This window comes from Polychytrium aggregatum (assembly GCF_025602895.1).
Source record: "Polychytrium aggregatum strain JEL109 chromosome Unknown BJ171scaffold_21, whole genome shotgun sequence".
Classification (NCBI taxonomy): domain Eukaryota; kingdom Fungi; phylum Chytridiomycota; class Chytridiomycetes; order Polychytriales; genus Polychytrium; species Polychytrium aggregatum.
The window spans coordinates 244,739-257,775 of NW_026516223.1; the positions used below are offsets into that span (position 1 = coordinate 244,739).

At 57.5% G+C, this 13,037-nt stretch overlaps 7 protein-coding genes across 7 annotated transcripts; 5 read left to right on the forward strand and 2 right to left on the reverse strand.

Annotated features, from left to right (window-relative positions):
- Positions 1–797: 797 nt before the first annotated feature.
- Positions 798–1,948, forward strand: BJ171DRAFT_507300 (uncharacterized protein). Its single transcript, XM_053111203.1, has one exon. It carries the CDS (start codon positions 1,118–1,120, stop codon positions 1,646–1,648), a length of 531 nt encoding a protein of 176 aa, XP_052966074.1. The 5' UTR covers positions 798–1,117; the 3' UTR covers positions 1,649–1,948.
- Positions 1,949–2,262: 314 nt separating this feature from the next.
- Positions 2,263–2,839, forward strand: BJ171DRAFT_507304 (uncharacterized protein). Its single transcript, XM_053111204.1, has one exon. It carries the CDS (start codon positions 2,294–2,296, stop codon positions 2,777–2,779), a length of 486 nt encoding a protein of 161 aa, XP_052966075.1. The 5' UTR covers positions 2,263–2,293; the 3' UTR covers positions 2,780–2,839.
- A 705-nt stretch (positions 2,840–3,544) lies between these two features.
- On the forward strand, positions 3,545–4,910 carry BJ171DRAFT_475342 (uncharacterized protein; the record flags this gene model as incomplete). Its single annotated transcript, XM_053108777.1, has 4 exons — positions 3,545–3,936; positions 4,044–4,110; positions 4,293–4,447; positions 4,571–4,910. 4 exons carry the CDS (start codon positions 3,545–3,547, stop codon positions 4,908–4,910), a joined length of 954 nt encoding a protein of 317 aa, XP_052966076.1.
- Positions 4,911–5,278: 368 nt separating this feature from the next.
- On the reverse strand, positions 5,279–6,723 carry BJ171DRAFT_127161 (peptidase M50B-like-domain-containing protein). The gene is made up of 4 exons (XM_053105601.1): positions 6,454–6,723; positions 6,092–6,236; positions 5,776–6,001; positions 5,279–5,630 (listed from the first exon to the last, which is right to left on the reverse strand). Exons 1-4 carry the CDS (start codon positions 6,613–6,615, stop codon positions 5,402–5,404), a joined length of 762 nt encoding a protein of 253 aa, XP_052966077.1. The 5' UTR covers positions 6,616–6,723; the 3' UTR covers positions 5,279–5,401.
- Positions 6,724–6,929: 206 nt separating this feature from the next.
- On the forward strand, positions 6,930–8,237 carry BJ171DRAFT_507311 (60S ribosomal protein L37). Its single transcript, XM_053111205.1, has 4 exons — positions 6,930–6,996; positions 7,633–7,768; positions 7,881–7,982; positions 8,104–8,237. The coding sequence occupies exons 1-4, from the start codon at positions 6,994–6,996 to the stop codon at positions 8,136–8,138; spliced, it is 276 nt and encodes a 91-aa protein (XP_052966078.1). The 5' UTR covers positions 6,930–6,993; the 3' UTR covers positions 8,139–8,237.
- On the reverse strand, positions 8,228–9,510 carry BJ171DRAFT_507313 (putative C31G5.21 protein). The gene is made up of 4 exons (XM_053111206.1): positions 9,312–9,510; positions 8,918–9,095; positions 8,699–8,752; positions 8,228–8,609 (listed from the first exon to the last, which is right to left on the reverse strand). The coding sequence occupies exons 1-4, from the start codon at positions 9,374–9,376 to the stop codon at positions 8,544–8,546; spliced, it is 363 nt and encodes a 120-aa protein (XP_052966079.1). The 5' UTR covers positions 9,377–9,510; the 3' UTR covers positions 8,228–8,543.
- Positions 9,511–9,767: 257 nt separating this feature from the next.
- On the forward strand, positions 9,768–10,946 carry BJ171DRAFT_582377 (uncharacterized protein; the record flags this gene model as incomplete). The annotated part of the gene is made up of 3 exons (XM_053114176.1): positions 9,768–10,510; positions 10,588–10,628; positions 10,768–10,946. 3 exons carry the CDS (start codon positions 9,768–9,770, stop codon positions 10,944–10,946), a joined length of 963 nt encoding a protein of 320 aa, XP_052966080.1.
- Positions 10,947–13,037: the final 2,091 nt, after the last annotated feature.

The window sequence follows — 13,037 nt, forward strand, 5'->3', positions numbered from 1 at the left end:
CACACACACTTTGCACAAGGGAGTCAACCACCTCCCATCGACCATCCCAAGAGGGATGGCAACCCCGAAGTGGACTGCCCAGAATATGGGCGACCCGGCATCCACTGTCGAAATGCACAACAGTGCGAGATACTTACAGTCTATCCAGAAAGAAACGGGACAGTCACTTTCTGGCTTCAGATATCTGAAGCCCGCTGACTGACTTGTAGGCCCAGCGGGTAGGCCATGGTATTGCACTCCTGTCTTCGTTGGCAATCTCTTTGTTTTGGTTGGTTTAGGGAAGCACAAGTCTTGAATACACCCGGTCGATCTCCTGTGGCGATGATCGACTGGCATACCGAGATCATATTCCTGGCTGCATTGATGTCTCGATCCCACAGCGTATGGCAGCTTGTACAGCTCCGGACAAAGTGTGGTTTCTCGATATCAAGATGCTCGACCTTCTCGAGTCGCTTGGCTTCCCGACAATGTGAGCACACCTGGGAGGTGTTGAACTCGTTCACCGAGCACACATGGATCTTGGAGACGGATCGGGTCTGGTGGTCGTCTCTGGTGGTGGTGGAACTGCTCAAAGTACTTGGCAAACCTGAGTCTCCTGGGACTGGATGCATATCCCTTCCCCTGCTTCCAGGAGGCATCCCCAAAGGCAATCGCCACTTCGGTCTCCGGTGGTGCCTGGTCGATGACTTGCTTGCACATCTCGTGGACGGTGCGCTGTCGCTTGCTGTGGAGATCGAGTCGCTTGAATCGCCGTCGCCGGGTCAGGCTGAAGTACAAGCTGCTTGTCCAGCATGTCTCCATCGAACACATGGCGAATGTATTGCAGGAAGGAAGCCAACCCAGGGATCTTGGGACTTGGTGTGGTGCTCATCCATTCCTGCAGACCAAGGATCTTGTGGGTGCTCTGGATCCACCTGGTCGCCTTGGACTGGTGCCAGTTCGATGCTGGTACTCCTTGTTGGAGAACGACACAATCTTCTCGCTTGCACGATGTGCCTTGGTCACCTTGACACCGTCTTGCTCCTGGATGGATGGTTGACCGGGTGCCCGAATGACAGCGGTGAAGATCGATCCCACACCAGGGTCGATCCCGATCCATGTGGTCCGAGAGTCGTCAATGGGACCGACTCTGGCCTGGATCTTCTTCTCGGGGGTGAGCTCGGGTGTCTTGTCCACGGTTTCTGGTTTGACATTAGGATCTTTCTTCTTCAGGATCTTGTACTTGAGTGTGGTGATCGAGCACCCGACCCCATCGGTGGTGATCTCGCAGCCAAAGAGCTGCTTCCCCTTCTCCCTGGCACCAAAGAGTCTCGACTCCAGCTTGAAGTTGGTCTGCCAGAAGGTCTCTTGCTTTGTGGTGTCATTGACCTTGGTCTTCATGTCATCCCACTTGAGACCAGTGCCAGTCTGGTATCCAAGGATCTCCCACAGTGCTTTGGTGTCGAGCTTGACATACTTGGCTCGGGCATCGCAGAGCGGGACCAATGTGCACTGTGCTCGAGGGATGTTGAGGCGCTTCTTGGTCTGGGCAAGCCGGTCGGTGAGGCGCTTGATCCGTTTCATGTTCACAGCGATCTGCTTGCACACCTCCTCGTGCTGGGTCTGGAGATCTTTGAGTCTGTCAGCCCCGATGTGGTGGATGGGTTGACACATCTCCTCGTTCAGTCGTCCCACGCTCTCCTTTCAGAACATCGGTCACCCTCGCGAGCCTGGGAATGATCATCTTCTGAAAGACCACCATGAAGAGGGCCTCCTTCAGGTGGGTCAGCCGAGAGACTTCACTGGCCAGTTTCGATACAACTCGATACAGGTCCTGGTGGCTTTCGTACCGAAAGTTGTAGAGCTGGTCGGCATGGTGGGCGAAGGATTTTCTCAGATCAACGAGGAGTGTCTTGGAGAGGGGGTTCTCCATCAGCTTCATACAATCGTCGACGTGTGTGTGCCGTTTCACATCCTTGGGAGCAACCAGGACCAGATTGCAGTATCGGCGTAGAAGGGACCAATACCGATCGAGAATGTGTGTCTCGCAGTTGACGGCATAGGCCTTGACAGCCAAACCAAGGACCTGTGAACCAGTACCCTTTGGGAGGGACACTGGAGGCAGGATACACGACTCACTCCATGCACTTCGATACATCTCATAGGTGTCGAGGATGTGCCTGTCTTCTTGAGTCGTGCCTTTCTTGGCACTCACTGTTCCTGTCTGCACCATATTGAAGCACTTTCGAACAAACGAAGGTGTAGTTGATGACACGGTGGGGAGGGTGATGCCCTCGTCCAAGCACCGCCTGAGATGCAGCTCCAGGAGACGAGATGCTTCGTACTGGACTTGGGTCATGGCCCGGACAGTCTCCTCGATCTTGTCGTGCAAGGCATCGTTCTTGATGATGGCATCGAGGGTGCACTTGACGATCGAGTACTCGGCCTTGACTTGCTCGTTTGGGCCACAGTCAGGCAAGGTAGAGCTCCAGAGTGGCTTATAGAAACGGCACTTTGGGGTGTTGCTTCTGGCATGACCCTCTTGCTTGCACGTGGCACATACAGGGACCTTGGGTGCGGGAATCTCGACCACGAGGGCTGGGAAGGCAGTGTCGTCACTGGGCTCGTCTGGAAGGGGTGCTTGGCTGACCATTTCAGCGACCGAGGCAGAGCCAGAGGCAGGGCTGCTGTCGACTCTGGCTGTGCACTTCTTGGTGAAGGGTCTAACATGGTTGGTCAGGCCACAGGAGGGACACGATTTGATGGCGGGCTTCTTGGCCACATGAGAGTCATTGGGTGATCCTGGGTCGGGATCGGGGGGTGTCTTTCTCTTGGGAGCCATCTGGCGAGAAAATAGCAGACGATGGCTGGTTCTGCCCTTGGGGAAGAAAGAATCTCCTCAAAACCAGCGCATTTTGGGCATGGCAGAGATGCTCACAGTGGCGTCCTTGATTCAGATCCAGAAACGCATCGCTCGCTCAATCAGTCGTGGGAAGACATCTTGTCAAGGTGAGTCTTGCCTGATAGCCAAACGATCATGTCATCTCGCTGACACACAGCCACGCTTGACTAGGTTTCCAACCAGAGAGATTCAGATGGTGGTGGTTCTTGTCCGCAATCGGAGTGGAGCTTCCAACAATGATACAATTGGTCATTCCTCCACACCAATCGCCCACCACCACTGTCAATCGGCTCAAGGCGATACCAAATGCCGTCAACCGACCATGGCCGGATTCCAACTTTGCTGCGCCACATACAACGTGACTCTCAGGTGACCGAGATGAGCAGCTGCGAGGGGTCCGGAAAAAATTGATCGTGAATGTGTCTCTGGCTCCGCCCAAAAGCAACCCATTGTCTTGCCGATCGCCAATTTTTTTCTGTCCTCGGGCTGCCCAAGACGCTTGCGGGTGCCGATCGAGTCTGGCTGCAGTCTGTCCATCATCTCCCACGCCGTCTCTGTCCCGCACAGACCCCGACCCGCACGCCAAGCCAAGACTAGCTGCTCGGCCCCACTACACCAGCACCGCCCTGGTCGACAACACATCCGCACAACACCATCGCCACCATGTCGAGACCACGCTCAGACTCTGTTGATTCCAACGCCAGCGTTGACGAGTTTGGCAGAGCCAAAAGAAAGTCGTCGGGCGGCCCGCGGCGCAGCGAAGACGCCGGTGCGGGCGAATCGGCCCGCCGCCCGCCCCACTCGGACTCCGAGAACAGCTCGGACGAGTCCCGGTCGCACTCCCGGTTCCGCAACCATCGCCAAGAGGACGACGGCTCGTACTCGCGACGTCGGAGTCGCAGCCCGGGCTCGTCTCGCTCGGGATACCGGTCGAGCGACCGCCGTTCGCGGAGCCCGAGCTATCGCTTACCGAGGAGCAGCGGCTCGCTATCGTCATACAAGTCGAGCTCGAACCGCAACGATCGATACCGGTCGTCCTACTCGTCGTCGTCATCGTAGGTGCTCCGAGGCGCTCCGTCCGCACGGCCATGATCTCGCAGCCATGCCGACGCACCAAGATTCTCATTGCGGTCTATCTCTGCCTTTGCTCCTATCGCTACAGGCGCCCTGGCGGATATCGATACAGAAACGACCCGGCTCCATCCTATCGAGGAGATCGTGAGGGCAAGGTACGGATATGCTGGCACTGCCCAGCAGCAAAAACTGACCCTGCTGACTCTGGCTGTACCTTGAGGAGGAGTACCCACCCACTCCGATCGACTGCACCTTCCACTCTGAACAACTGCTTCATCCCCCATGGCTGGCTCGCTGACCTGCCTTGGCGTCTGTTGGTGCTCTTCCTGGGTTCCAGAAATACTGGGAGGCCTCGACCTATCTCGAGACCGAGTTTTATCAGAACACCATTTACCTCGGCGATCTACCAGCAAACACCGACGAGGAACAAGTCCGAACGATATTTTCCAAAGTTGGGATCGTCAAGGAGGTTCGCCTGTTTACGGGCAAGAGGTGCGGCGAATATGTTGACCGAGCGCCGTTGTTTCTGCTGGTTTTGCTCGCATTCCATGACAGTCTTGGCGTTTATATTGCGCTTTTCTGACGAAACCCATGTCCCTGCCTCCATCCACTCAGCTATGGTTTCGTCACGTACGAGACAGGACAGTCGGTCATCGATGCCATTCGAGAGTTTGACAACACATCCATCGCCGGACCTGAAACCAACCCGATACGGGTGGGACGGGCAAAGATTCCCGAGCGAAACCGAAACGGCCTGGGTAACCAGCCCTGGTACGATGTCGATGCTGTCTATAGTGGCCGCGTGCCCGAGGAACCATACCAAGACGATGCCCAGAACATTGAAGACGACGACGATGCAAGAGCCTCGACAAAGAACGAGGACACTGATGAGAGCGATCCGTTTGCGATTGCCCTGAAAGCATACCAGGATCTCAGCCACGGCCATCGGCGGTAGAGGCGTCGATGCGAACGAGGGCTGGATATCTGCCGCCGGCTTACGTTGGAAGGGCACTCTTGTCACAGCGCATCGCCGGTGTTGAGGAGAAAGGAGAGCATCGTTGCTAGAATGTGTCCTCGGAAGCGAATGTACCAATACACCGCAGCACCCCCTTCGCTGACATGCGCGCGGTCCGAGCAAAAGATGCCCGGGAAGAAGTCGCCGATGGCACAGCCTGACTGGCATGCATTGGAGATCATATAGGTACTGATATGACAAAGCCATGTTGAGGAAAGGAAACAAAAATTACAGGAGCGTCGCCAGCACGAATGAGAACCGGTGTGGGTTGGAGTTGGTGCCGCCCGGATCACGCTGTGGGATTGGAGCGGCGGCAGCCAAATAGACTGGTCGGAGCCTGGGTCTGGCTGGGTGCCGTTGTTATTGCTGCTGTCGCTGCTGTTGCTGCTGATGCTGATGCTGGTGCCGTCGCTCGGGAAGCTGTTGCGCACCTATCCGCCGATTTGGATGGTCTGGTCGTTCTTGAATGCCAGGATACCTCCGATGACCGCAATGGCCACAAAGATGATCGAGATGACGAACCAAATCAGACCCCAGAAGCGGGGTCCCAGGCAGCCTCCACAGCACAGCTGCGAGAACTTTGAGGCGTCCGATTCGTTGACCTTGCGGGTGATCAGGTCCTCGACAATATCCCAGAGCGAGTACAGTGCGCTCATGACTCTGGATAATGCGGCGAGGTGGATAATGCATACGTTAGAGCCACAGTCGCACCCAACATCGGCGCCATCCAGGGGCCCCGCCCTGAGCCGAGATCTCTTTCCTCCAGAAATGGCTCGCGGCCACGACTCTGCAAGCACACACTCACCCCATGAACAGGATGACGTAGCGGAGAGCCACGGCATTGTCAAACCACCACAAGAATGCCAGGAAGCCGATGAAGACCACGGTGATGCCGCGGGTCATCATGTTCCGGGCATAAACGAGAACGAGCAGCAGCGCCACTCCCAGCAGGCCCGTGCCGATCTTGGATGCCAGAAGGTTGAAGCCGGCAAAGATCATGAGGGAGCCCCAAACACAGGAGCCGATGTAGCCTGGTTGCGACATGCAGCCACCGTGGTCAGCAACATAGCACGCATATGCAACGTTGGACGGCCGCTCAGAAGCACAGTCAGTGGGCTCACCTGCTGGCAAGGTGATGTAAGGATTCCCGCCTCGCATTCCAGTCACGCCGCCTTCGTCGGGGTTGACGTTGATGTACTCGATTTTGGCGCCGGTGCACCAGCCGGCTGAAGCATGTCCAAACTCGTGAAGGGCCACGGTGATGATCTGGCAAAGATCAAAACAAAGTAGCGCTGTCAGCAATGTGATCGATGGACATCATCACAGGAGCGTAGCGACCAGCCAGGCAAGGGCTCGGCGAGAGGACTCATGAGCGGCGGCAGCCCTTGGGCAGCACGGTGGTCTGCAAGTCCAACTGTGCCAGACTGTCCAGGTCGATTTGCAGCAGTCTGCCTCTCGACAGTACGAGACCGGGGATGCTCACCTTGAACGGATACAGGATGTAGTTGAGATAAGGGATGTTCCAGAGGAACAGGATCCCGACGGCGTATCCGATGATGAAGTAGATGGTTGTCCACTGCTCCTGAGACGGCTGGAGCCGCTGCAGAATGTCGTCGCCGATAGAGCTGCCTCCGACAGGGGCCATTGTGAGCTGTTGGTAGGGTTTGTGTGGGGGGAGTGAGCCGAGCGAGAGCAGGGGTGCCGACGAGCCTCTGGAAAAGGACGGAGCAGACAGGCGGACGAGGATCGAGGAAGAGCGGCGGTGAACAAGAGTGCGCCCTGGAGGACCCAAAGCCAGCCAAAGCCAGCCAGAGCTGTGTCAGAAGGTTCTGTGCCCGCGTGCGCCGCCACCGCACCGCCACGGCCGTGTGTGTGTGTGCATTACATAATCCACACGTGATCGGCACCTCGACACACAGCGGTATTGGCAAGCGGCGTGTCTGCAATGTTTCGATTTCCCTCCTCTCCATAGCACCAGTCTTGGCCGTCCTCTCGGTTCTGGTAATTTTCGCCGTCTACAACAATGGTAAATACGGGCTTTGCGGCCACGGGCGAAGGGCAGACTCGACGACGGCACGGATGGATGGATGGATGGATGGATACACGAACGAACCCTCGGATGGATGGATGGATGGATGGATGGATGGATGGACGGATCGATCGATCGACCGATGGAATGGACGGATTGGACACCCCGAGGCATTCGAATTCCAGTACCCCAGCCTCCAACCTCCAACTCGAACTACCACGCCCGAACCATCGCCCCTGGATCTTGCCGGAATCTCGATGCGGATGCCCTGCTGGCTGGCCCAAGACTCTTTCCGACCGTTGGTGCTCTCTGTTCACGATGCCGTGGCCGGCCGCCGGCTTCGGATCGCGGCACCGGGGCATATTCATCAAGTTCCCTCGACCAGTGCTCGCTCGCTGTGGAGACCGCTTTATCAGTCCGCCTGCAGTACCGACGTCGACGACCGCCACGCACTTTCCCGCCGAGGCTGTATCCATCCTCCAACCGGTCGCCGAATGGCCGCAGCGGCTCGTCGATCATGCGCGACAGTGCCCTGTGTAGCCCCCGAGCGTCGATATGCGACTGTGGCATGTGCCGACAAACAGGAAGATCCCGTATTGATCTATGACCTCTCTGCGGTTGCTGGACATATAGACCAAGGGTACTCAAAGTTTCGGTAAACGCCACACCAAGACCCACACTCTGTGCCGCAGATGTGGTCGTCGCGCCTTCCACAACCAGAAGAAGACCTGCGCTCAGTGTGGCTACCCCTCTGCTAAGATCAGAAGCTGTAAGTTGGCGTGTCGATTGCCAAGCATCTCGCCGAGGTCTTGTCCTGCGTGGCTCGGCTTGGACGACTCGCGGCGGTGCGGGATGCTGATGTCTCTTTTGCGTTACTGCAGTCGAGTGGAGCGTCAAGGGCAAGAGAAGAAAGACCACCGGCACCGGCCGCATGGCTCACCTGAAGGACCTCCCCCGCCGCTTCAAGAACGGCTTCCGTGAGGGTAAGTATCGCAGCGGCCTGCGACATCCCTCGCAGTTCCAGGCGCGATCAGTGCTGTGAGTCTGCTGCGACTGGTCTGGGTTGAGAGTGTCGACTCTAAGCCGCACTGCCTTTCGTCACAGGCACCTCCGCCAAGCCCAAGAAGGCCACCGCTTAAGCAAAGCAGTATACTACAATCGGAATCTTGTGTATAGTCGAGTTGCGGACGCGGAAATAAATATGGGACCCGCAACATTGCTGCGTCGCTCATACACCAGTCTCCTGTGCAGCCAGTTGTCCCCAGCGCGGAGATCCGTTTCAACTGCCACGGTTCGCCAGCGAGAACCGGCCCGCTGACCGTTGGCCGGGTCCGGATGGATGGCTATCTGCGCATCGCAGCGCTCAGCTTTCTCGCTGAACAGCATCACTCGAGCACCATGTCTGTATTTTATTGGTCGCGATGTCATGGATGGCCTTCCGATCGTTGCCGATCCCGGCACCGCTGTGCGTCTTGATCTGTCGGTCTCTGTATCGTTGCTGGCTGTGATGCCGTGGCATTGTCTGCCACCGACGCAGGCCGGCCTTAGCCAGGTCCGACCTTGGGAATGTCGTGGTGCTCGGACAGGGAGCTGAGATAGTTGTTGAATTCCTTGGGATGCGCAACAACAGATTCGGAGCAGTCAGCATCCATCCATCCGTCTGCCCGCACTTGTCCTGCGCGTGCCTGCTTGTGCTTACCGAGACTCGTTCCTTGTGTGATTTGCTGACGATCTTTTCGATCTTTTCGGATTGCTGGGGGCCGAGGCACAGGTCGCAACCAGGTCAGGAGAATGTTTCAGGATGAGCGCACTGCTCCACGGCCCTGGCCCAGAGTCGATGGATCGATCCTGCGATCCATCTTGCCGCCTGCAATCCAGTCTCTTTGCCACACTCTGCCTGGTCGGCATTCCTTCTCACCCGCTTCATCTGTGCCTCTTCGAACTTGAGCTCGGCCTTGGTTTTCCGGCTGGGAGGCAGGGTCTGCAGGACGCTCGATGGAGCCGAGTCGTCCTGGGTGCTGTCGCGATCGCTATGGACGTCCTCTTTCAAGACATGCTCGAGCCGCTTCTTAGATTCTTTCTTGTCCTTCTTCTTCCTGCGAGCCAAGTATGCAGGAATCGATCAGCACGGGCAGAGTCCGGCATAAGGAGATTGACACCGAGCATCCATGGCATCTGCAGCATCCATGGCATCTGCAGCATCCAAGGATATTGCAGCATCCAAGGATATTGCAGCATCTGGGATTCGTTGTCTGGGCCATCTCGGCTCAGCAGCAGGACACACAGGTGCGGAGCGAGGCGAGATGGGCTACTTTTTGATACCGCTGGATCCTTTGAGCTTCAGGCCGCCGCCTGTGAAGTTGCCGTAGTCCGACATTTCATCCCAGATCGGTCGTGAGCAGCGATCGATCCGCCCGGCCGCCGATCGCTGCTCAAGAATCGCCCGATGCTCGCATCCACGTGAACTCCCCCCAGAACAGAGCGACAGGCCCAAATGCTCACACCATCAGCCCGACCAGACCCGCCCTCAATGGCCCACGTATCGAATCGGGAGCATCGCCGTCGAGAGGAGGCAGCTCCGTTGGTTGGGGCCGGTCCTGGCGCTGCTCTGGGTCGCCGCCGTTGATCGCCCAGTGGCCCTGTCGCTCTGCAATCGCTTCGCCGGACACTCCATGCTCGCTTTGGCTCGTTTCTCCCGCCAGCGCTGCTCGGGTTTCGCCTTGTGCTGCCCATCATCTCCCAACGCAACCTGTCTGCACACTGCCCGAATGGCCCGCAAGCCCAGCAAGCCGCTCGTCCTGGTCCTGGACTATGACGAAACAGTAACCTCTCGGGACACCCTTGCCCTGCTGGCCAGATGGGCCCGCGCCGACTCGCTGGCCATTCCTCCCGAGGCGGTCTCGAACCATCCGGATCTGAGCGGCTGGCATGCCGTCGTCGATGCTTATCTTGCCGATCTCGCTGGCTGCAAGGCTCGACAGCAGCAGCAGCAGCATTTCGGAACCCATGTCACCCTCGACGACTACATCGGCGCAACCCGGGAGGTCGACCAGCGGTCGATCCTGCGGGTATCTGCCTCCCGGGTGCTGGCGGGTATCAATCGCTCGCTCATTCGGTCCAAGGTCGAGTGTCTCGCAGCGTCCACCAGGGACCGGTCCGGTGCCGACGGCGACAGCGATGGCGACGGCAGACATTCGTTCGTGCAGCCGGGGTTCTCATCGTTCGTGCAGGCGTTCGATCGGCACTTTCCCGAGTCCATCTATGTGCTCTCCCTGAACTGGAGCAAGGACCTGATCCAGGCCACATTGTCCCAGTGCGGCATCAGCGTTGCATCGGACCGGATCCTATCAAATGACCTGGAGTTCACCTCGCCCCTCGAAGGCCCAGCATCGCAGATCTCGACTGGGACCATCGTCGGAGACATCCACAACGGCGTCGACAAGGCACGCAAGCTGAAGGAGCTCATTGCTGCAAAGGGCCTTGGGACCACAGTCGTCTATATCGGCGATAGGTATGCGAGTGTGCTCGCCGATGCCGGATCGATGCCGTTGATGTTGCGGTGTGTGTGTTGCACTTGACTTATCCCAGTGCGTTTCTTGGCCTCAGTTCATCAGACCTTCCATGTGCTAGTAAGTCAATCGGCGCAGCCATATCCAGAGCAACAGGACCGCCCGAACCATGATGGTCCGAGCAAATGCCATGATCAACGATCGTGTGCTCGGAATCGCTCCGTTAACGCTCGCCGCATCCACACCAATCCCGTCACAGTCGCTGCCGACATTGGCATACTCATCCGGCGAAGCTCAGCACTCGACGTTTGCGAGCGCTTTTCGATTCCTGTCGCGGACCTTCCCAGAGATATCGGTGCCTGCAAGCAGTCTGTTCTCTACGTTGCCCCGGACGGCTGGCGATCTGTTGGCCAGACGATGCACTTCACGACGCTCTAGTGGGGCAACGCATACTGTCTGACGAGTTTGACTGCTTGACAACGCCTTCACTAGACCGGAAGCAGCCGTCGAGCCCAGCTTGTCCGTGGCAATCGCTGTGCCTGGCAGATTTGCAATACCACTCGACCAGGCAGGTCACATCGTTGCGAGCTCTGCTTGCATCACAGCCATCTGCTGCAACAATCGCAGACCTGAAGCCCGAGGACTTGCGTGCTGCATTGTCTCCGTCGTGAGATTGTCTCCAGTCTTGGTTGTCAATCAAAGTGGGCTTGGAGGAGTGCATTCGGTAAACTGTTGGATATACTAGAAACACGAGAAGCTTACCGTGAGATATGCCTTCATCGGCCTGTGGGCCGATCTGGAGCCGATCGTGCATGACTTGTGGGCACTGGATGAATGGCAAATAGCACCGAAACCGGCCCTGAAAGGACGGTGCGTTGAATCGAGACGGCGAAGCATTGCACTTCGGACAAGTTCGCGGCGTAGCTGTTCCGTATCATGCACTCGGCTGAGAACCACCAAGTGTGTCCATCGCTTCCTTGGGCGTCCGGCCCGCAGAGACAGTCCAAGACTCCGATACCTCTGCGGTCGATCTCATCGGTCGAGTCCATCACAACCGTGAGAGAACAGATCGGCAGCGTTGGGCCAGACGGTCAGTCAAGTGCGTCCCGATTGACTATACACTTTATTCAGAAAAAAACGGGACAATATAGCCGTTTCCATGAACAGGTAGTATGTGCTGTGCTTGCGTCAAGCAAAGCCACAAGAAATAAAACCGATCACTTTGGCAGCCTCCGAGTGAAGACCGCCGGTCGCTCTCCGATCTCCACAATCGACCTGCACACTATGATCATGTTGCGCGCCGCATTGACATCGCGATTCCACACTGTCCGGCAGCTGGGATTCTTGCAGCTCCTGACAAAGTGGGAATTCGCAACACTGGGCGCATCGAGTCCTTCCAACCGAACTGGCTCCAGGCAGTTGGAGCACACCTGCGAGGTGTTGAACTCGTTCGTCGAGGCCACCTTGACGCTTCCGTGATGGTGATTGGGACGGCGTCGGTGGTGCTCGAATTGCTCAAAGTACCGAGCAAACCGCTGCCTCCGAGGGCTGGATGCATAGCCCTTGCCTTGACGCCATGACGCATTGCCAAAGGCGATCACCACATCGGTCCGTTTCGGGGCGTGCCTCAGGAGGGCCTTGCACATCCTGTCGACGGCCACTTGGCGTCTCCTGTGGCCCGTGAAGCGATGGTGACGGGCCTTCTTGCCAAGGTGGAAGTCGAGCTGCACTCGCAGCTCCGGTCGCAGGACATGGGTGAGATGGACTTTGAAAGCCTCCGAGGACGACACCTTGGGTGAAGGAGTGGTCGACATCCAGGTCTCGATATCGAGTCGATACTTCATGGTGTTGTGCCACTCAGTATTGGACTTGTGGCCACACATTTGCTGGTAGTGGCCATTGGAGAATGAGACCACCTCGTCTTGGTGGCCCGGTGCTTGGATGACCGCCGTGAAGATGGAGCCGACTCCAGGATCGATGCCAATCCAAGTGGTCTTGTCGGGGTCTGGGTTGCTAATGTGGGCCTGGATACGCTGCTCGGCAGTCGGAGGAGGCTCGATGGTCTCGGTGTGATCGGTTCGAGGCAGAAACTTGGCGAGACCGATGGTGCATCCAATGCCATCGGTGCTGATCTCGTAGTTGAACAGCTTCTTGTTCACGTCTCGCTCTTGGAAGAGGGAACTACGCAGCTTGAAGCAACTGCGCCAGAGACGATCCTGGTTGTTGATGCCGTCCTCGCCTTCTTCCTTGAGCTTGTCCCTGGTGAGTCCAAGGCGCTTCTTTGGACCCAGGAGCTCCCAGAGAGTGACCGTGTCAATCTTGACATACTTGGCCCTTGCAGTGCATGGAGGAACCATCGTGCACACGGCCGGAGGAGTGTCGACGGCGAGTTGCTTGAGTGCCCAGTTGATCCTGGATGCCAGCTTGTTGATCTTGGACTTGGTGGTGCCGAGCTCAGACTTGGCCGTGGTGAACCTCTTGTCGTCGGAGGGAATGCCTTGGGTAGTGAGCTTGTCCAGCTTGGCCTGG

What these genes read in the sequence shown, in the direction of transcription:
- BJ171DRAFT_507300 (XM_053111203.1), top strand. Translation starts at nt 1,118, where the DNA reads ATGGGACCGACTCTGGCCTGGATCTTCTTCTCGGGGGTGAGCTCGGGT.
- BJ171DRAFT_127161 (XM_053105601.1), bottom strand. Translation starts at nt 6,615, where the DNA reads ATGGCCCCTGTCGGAGGCAGCTCTATCGGCGACGACATTCTGCAGCGG. An exon ending in ACATCCTGTATCCGTTCAAG is followed by an intron (nt 6,237 to 6,453) that starts GTGAGCATCCCC and finishes GATCTTTGCCAG; the next exon opens with ATCATCACCGTGGCCCTTCA. An exon ending in TTACATCACCTTGCCAGCAG is followed by an intron (nt 6,002 to 6,091) that starts GTGAGCCCACTG and finishes TGTCGCAACCAG; the next exon opens with GCTACATCGGCTCCTGTGTT.
- BJ171DRAFT_507311 (XM_053111205.1), top strand. An exon ending in CTCTGCTAAGATCAGAAGCT is followed by an intron (nt 7,769 to 7,880) that starts GTAAGTTGGCGT and finishes GCGTTACTGCAG; the next exon opens with TCGAGTGGAGCGTCAAGGGC. An exon ending in CAAGAACGGCTTCCGTGAGG is followed by an intron (nt 7,983 to 8,103) that starts GTAAGTATCGCA and finishes CTTTCGTCACAG; the next exon opens with GCACCTCCGCCAAGCCCAAG.
- BJ171DRAFT_507304 (XM_053111204.1), top strand. Translation starts at nt 2,294, where the DNA reads ATGCAGCTCCAGGAGACGAGATGCTTCGTACTGGACTTGGGTCATGGC.
- BJ171DRAFT_507313 (XM_053111206.1), bottom strand. Translation starts at nt 9,376, where the DNA reads ATGTCGGACTACGGCAACTTCACAGGCGGCGGCCTGAAGCTCAAAGGA. An exon ending in GGATCCAGCGGTATCAAAAA is followed by an intron (nt 9,096 to 9,311) that starts GTAGCCCATCTC and finishes CTTGGCTCGCAG; the next exon opens with GAAGAAGAAGGACAAGAAAG. An exon ending in AAGAGGCACAGATGAAGCGG is followed by an intron (nt 8,753 to 8,917) that starts GTGAGAAGGAAT and finishes CTCGGCCCCCAG; the next exon opens with CAATCCGAAAAGATCGAAAA.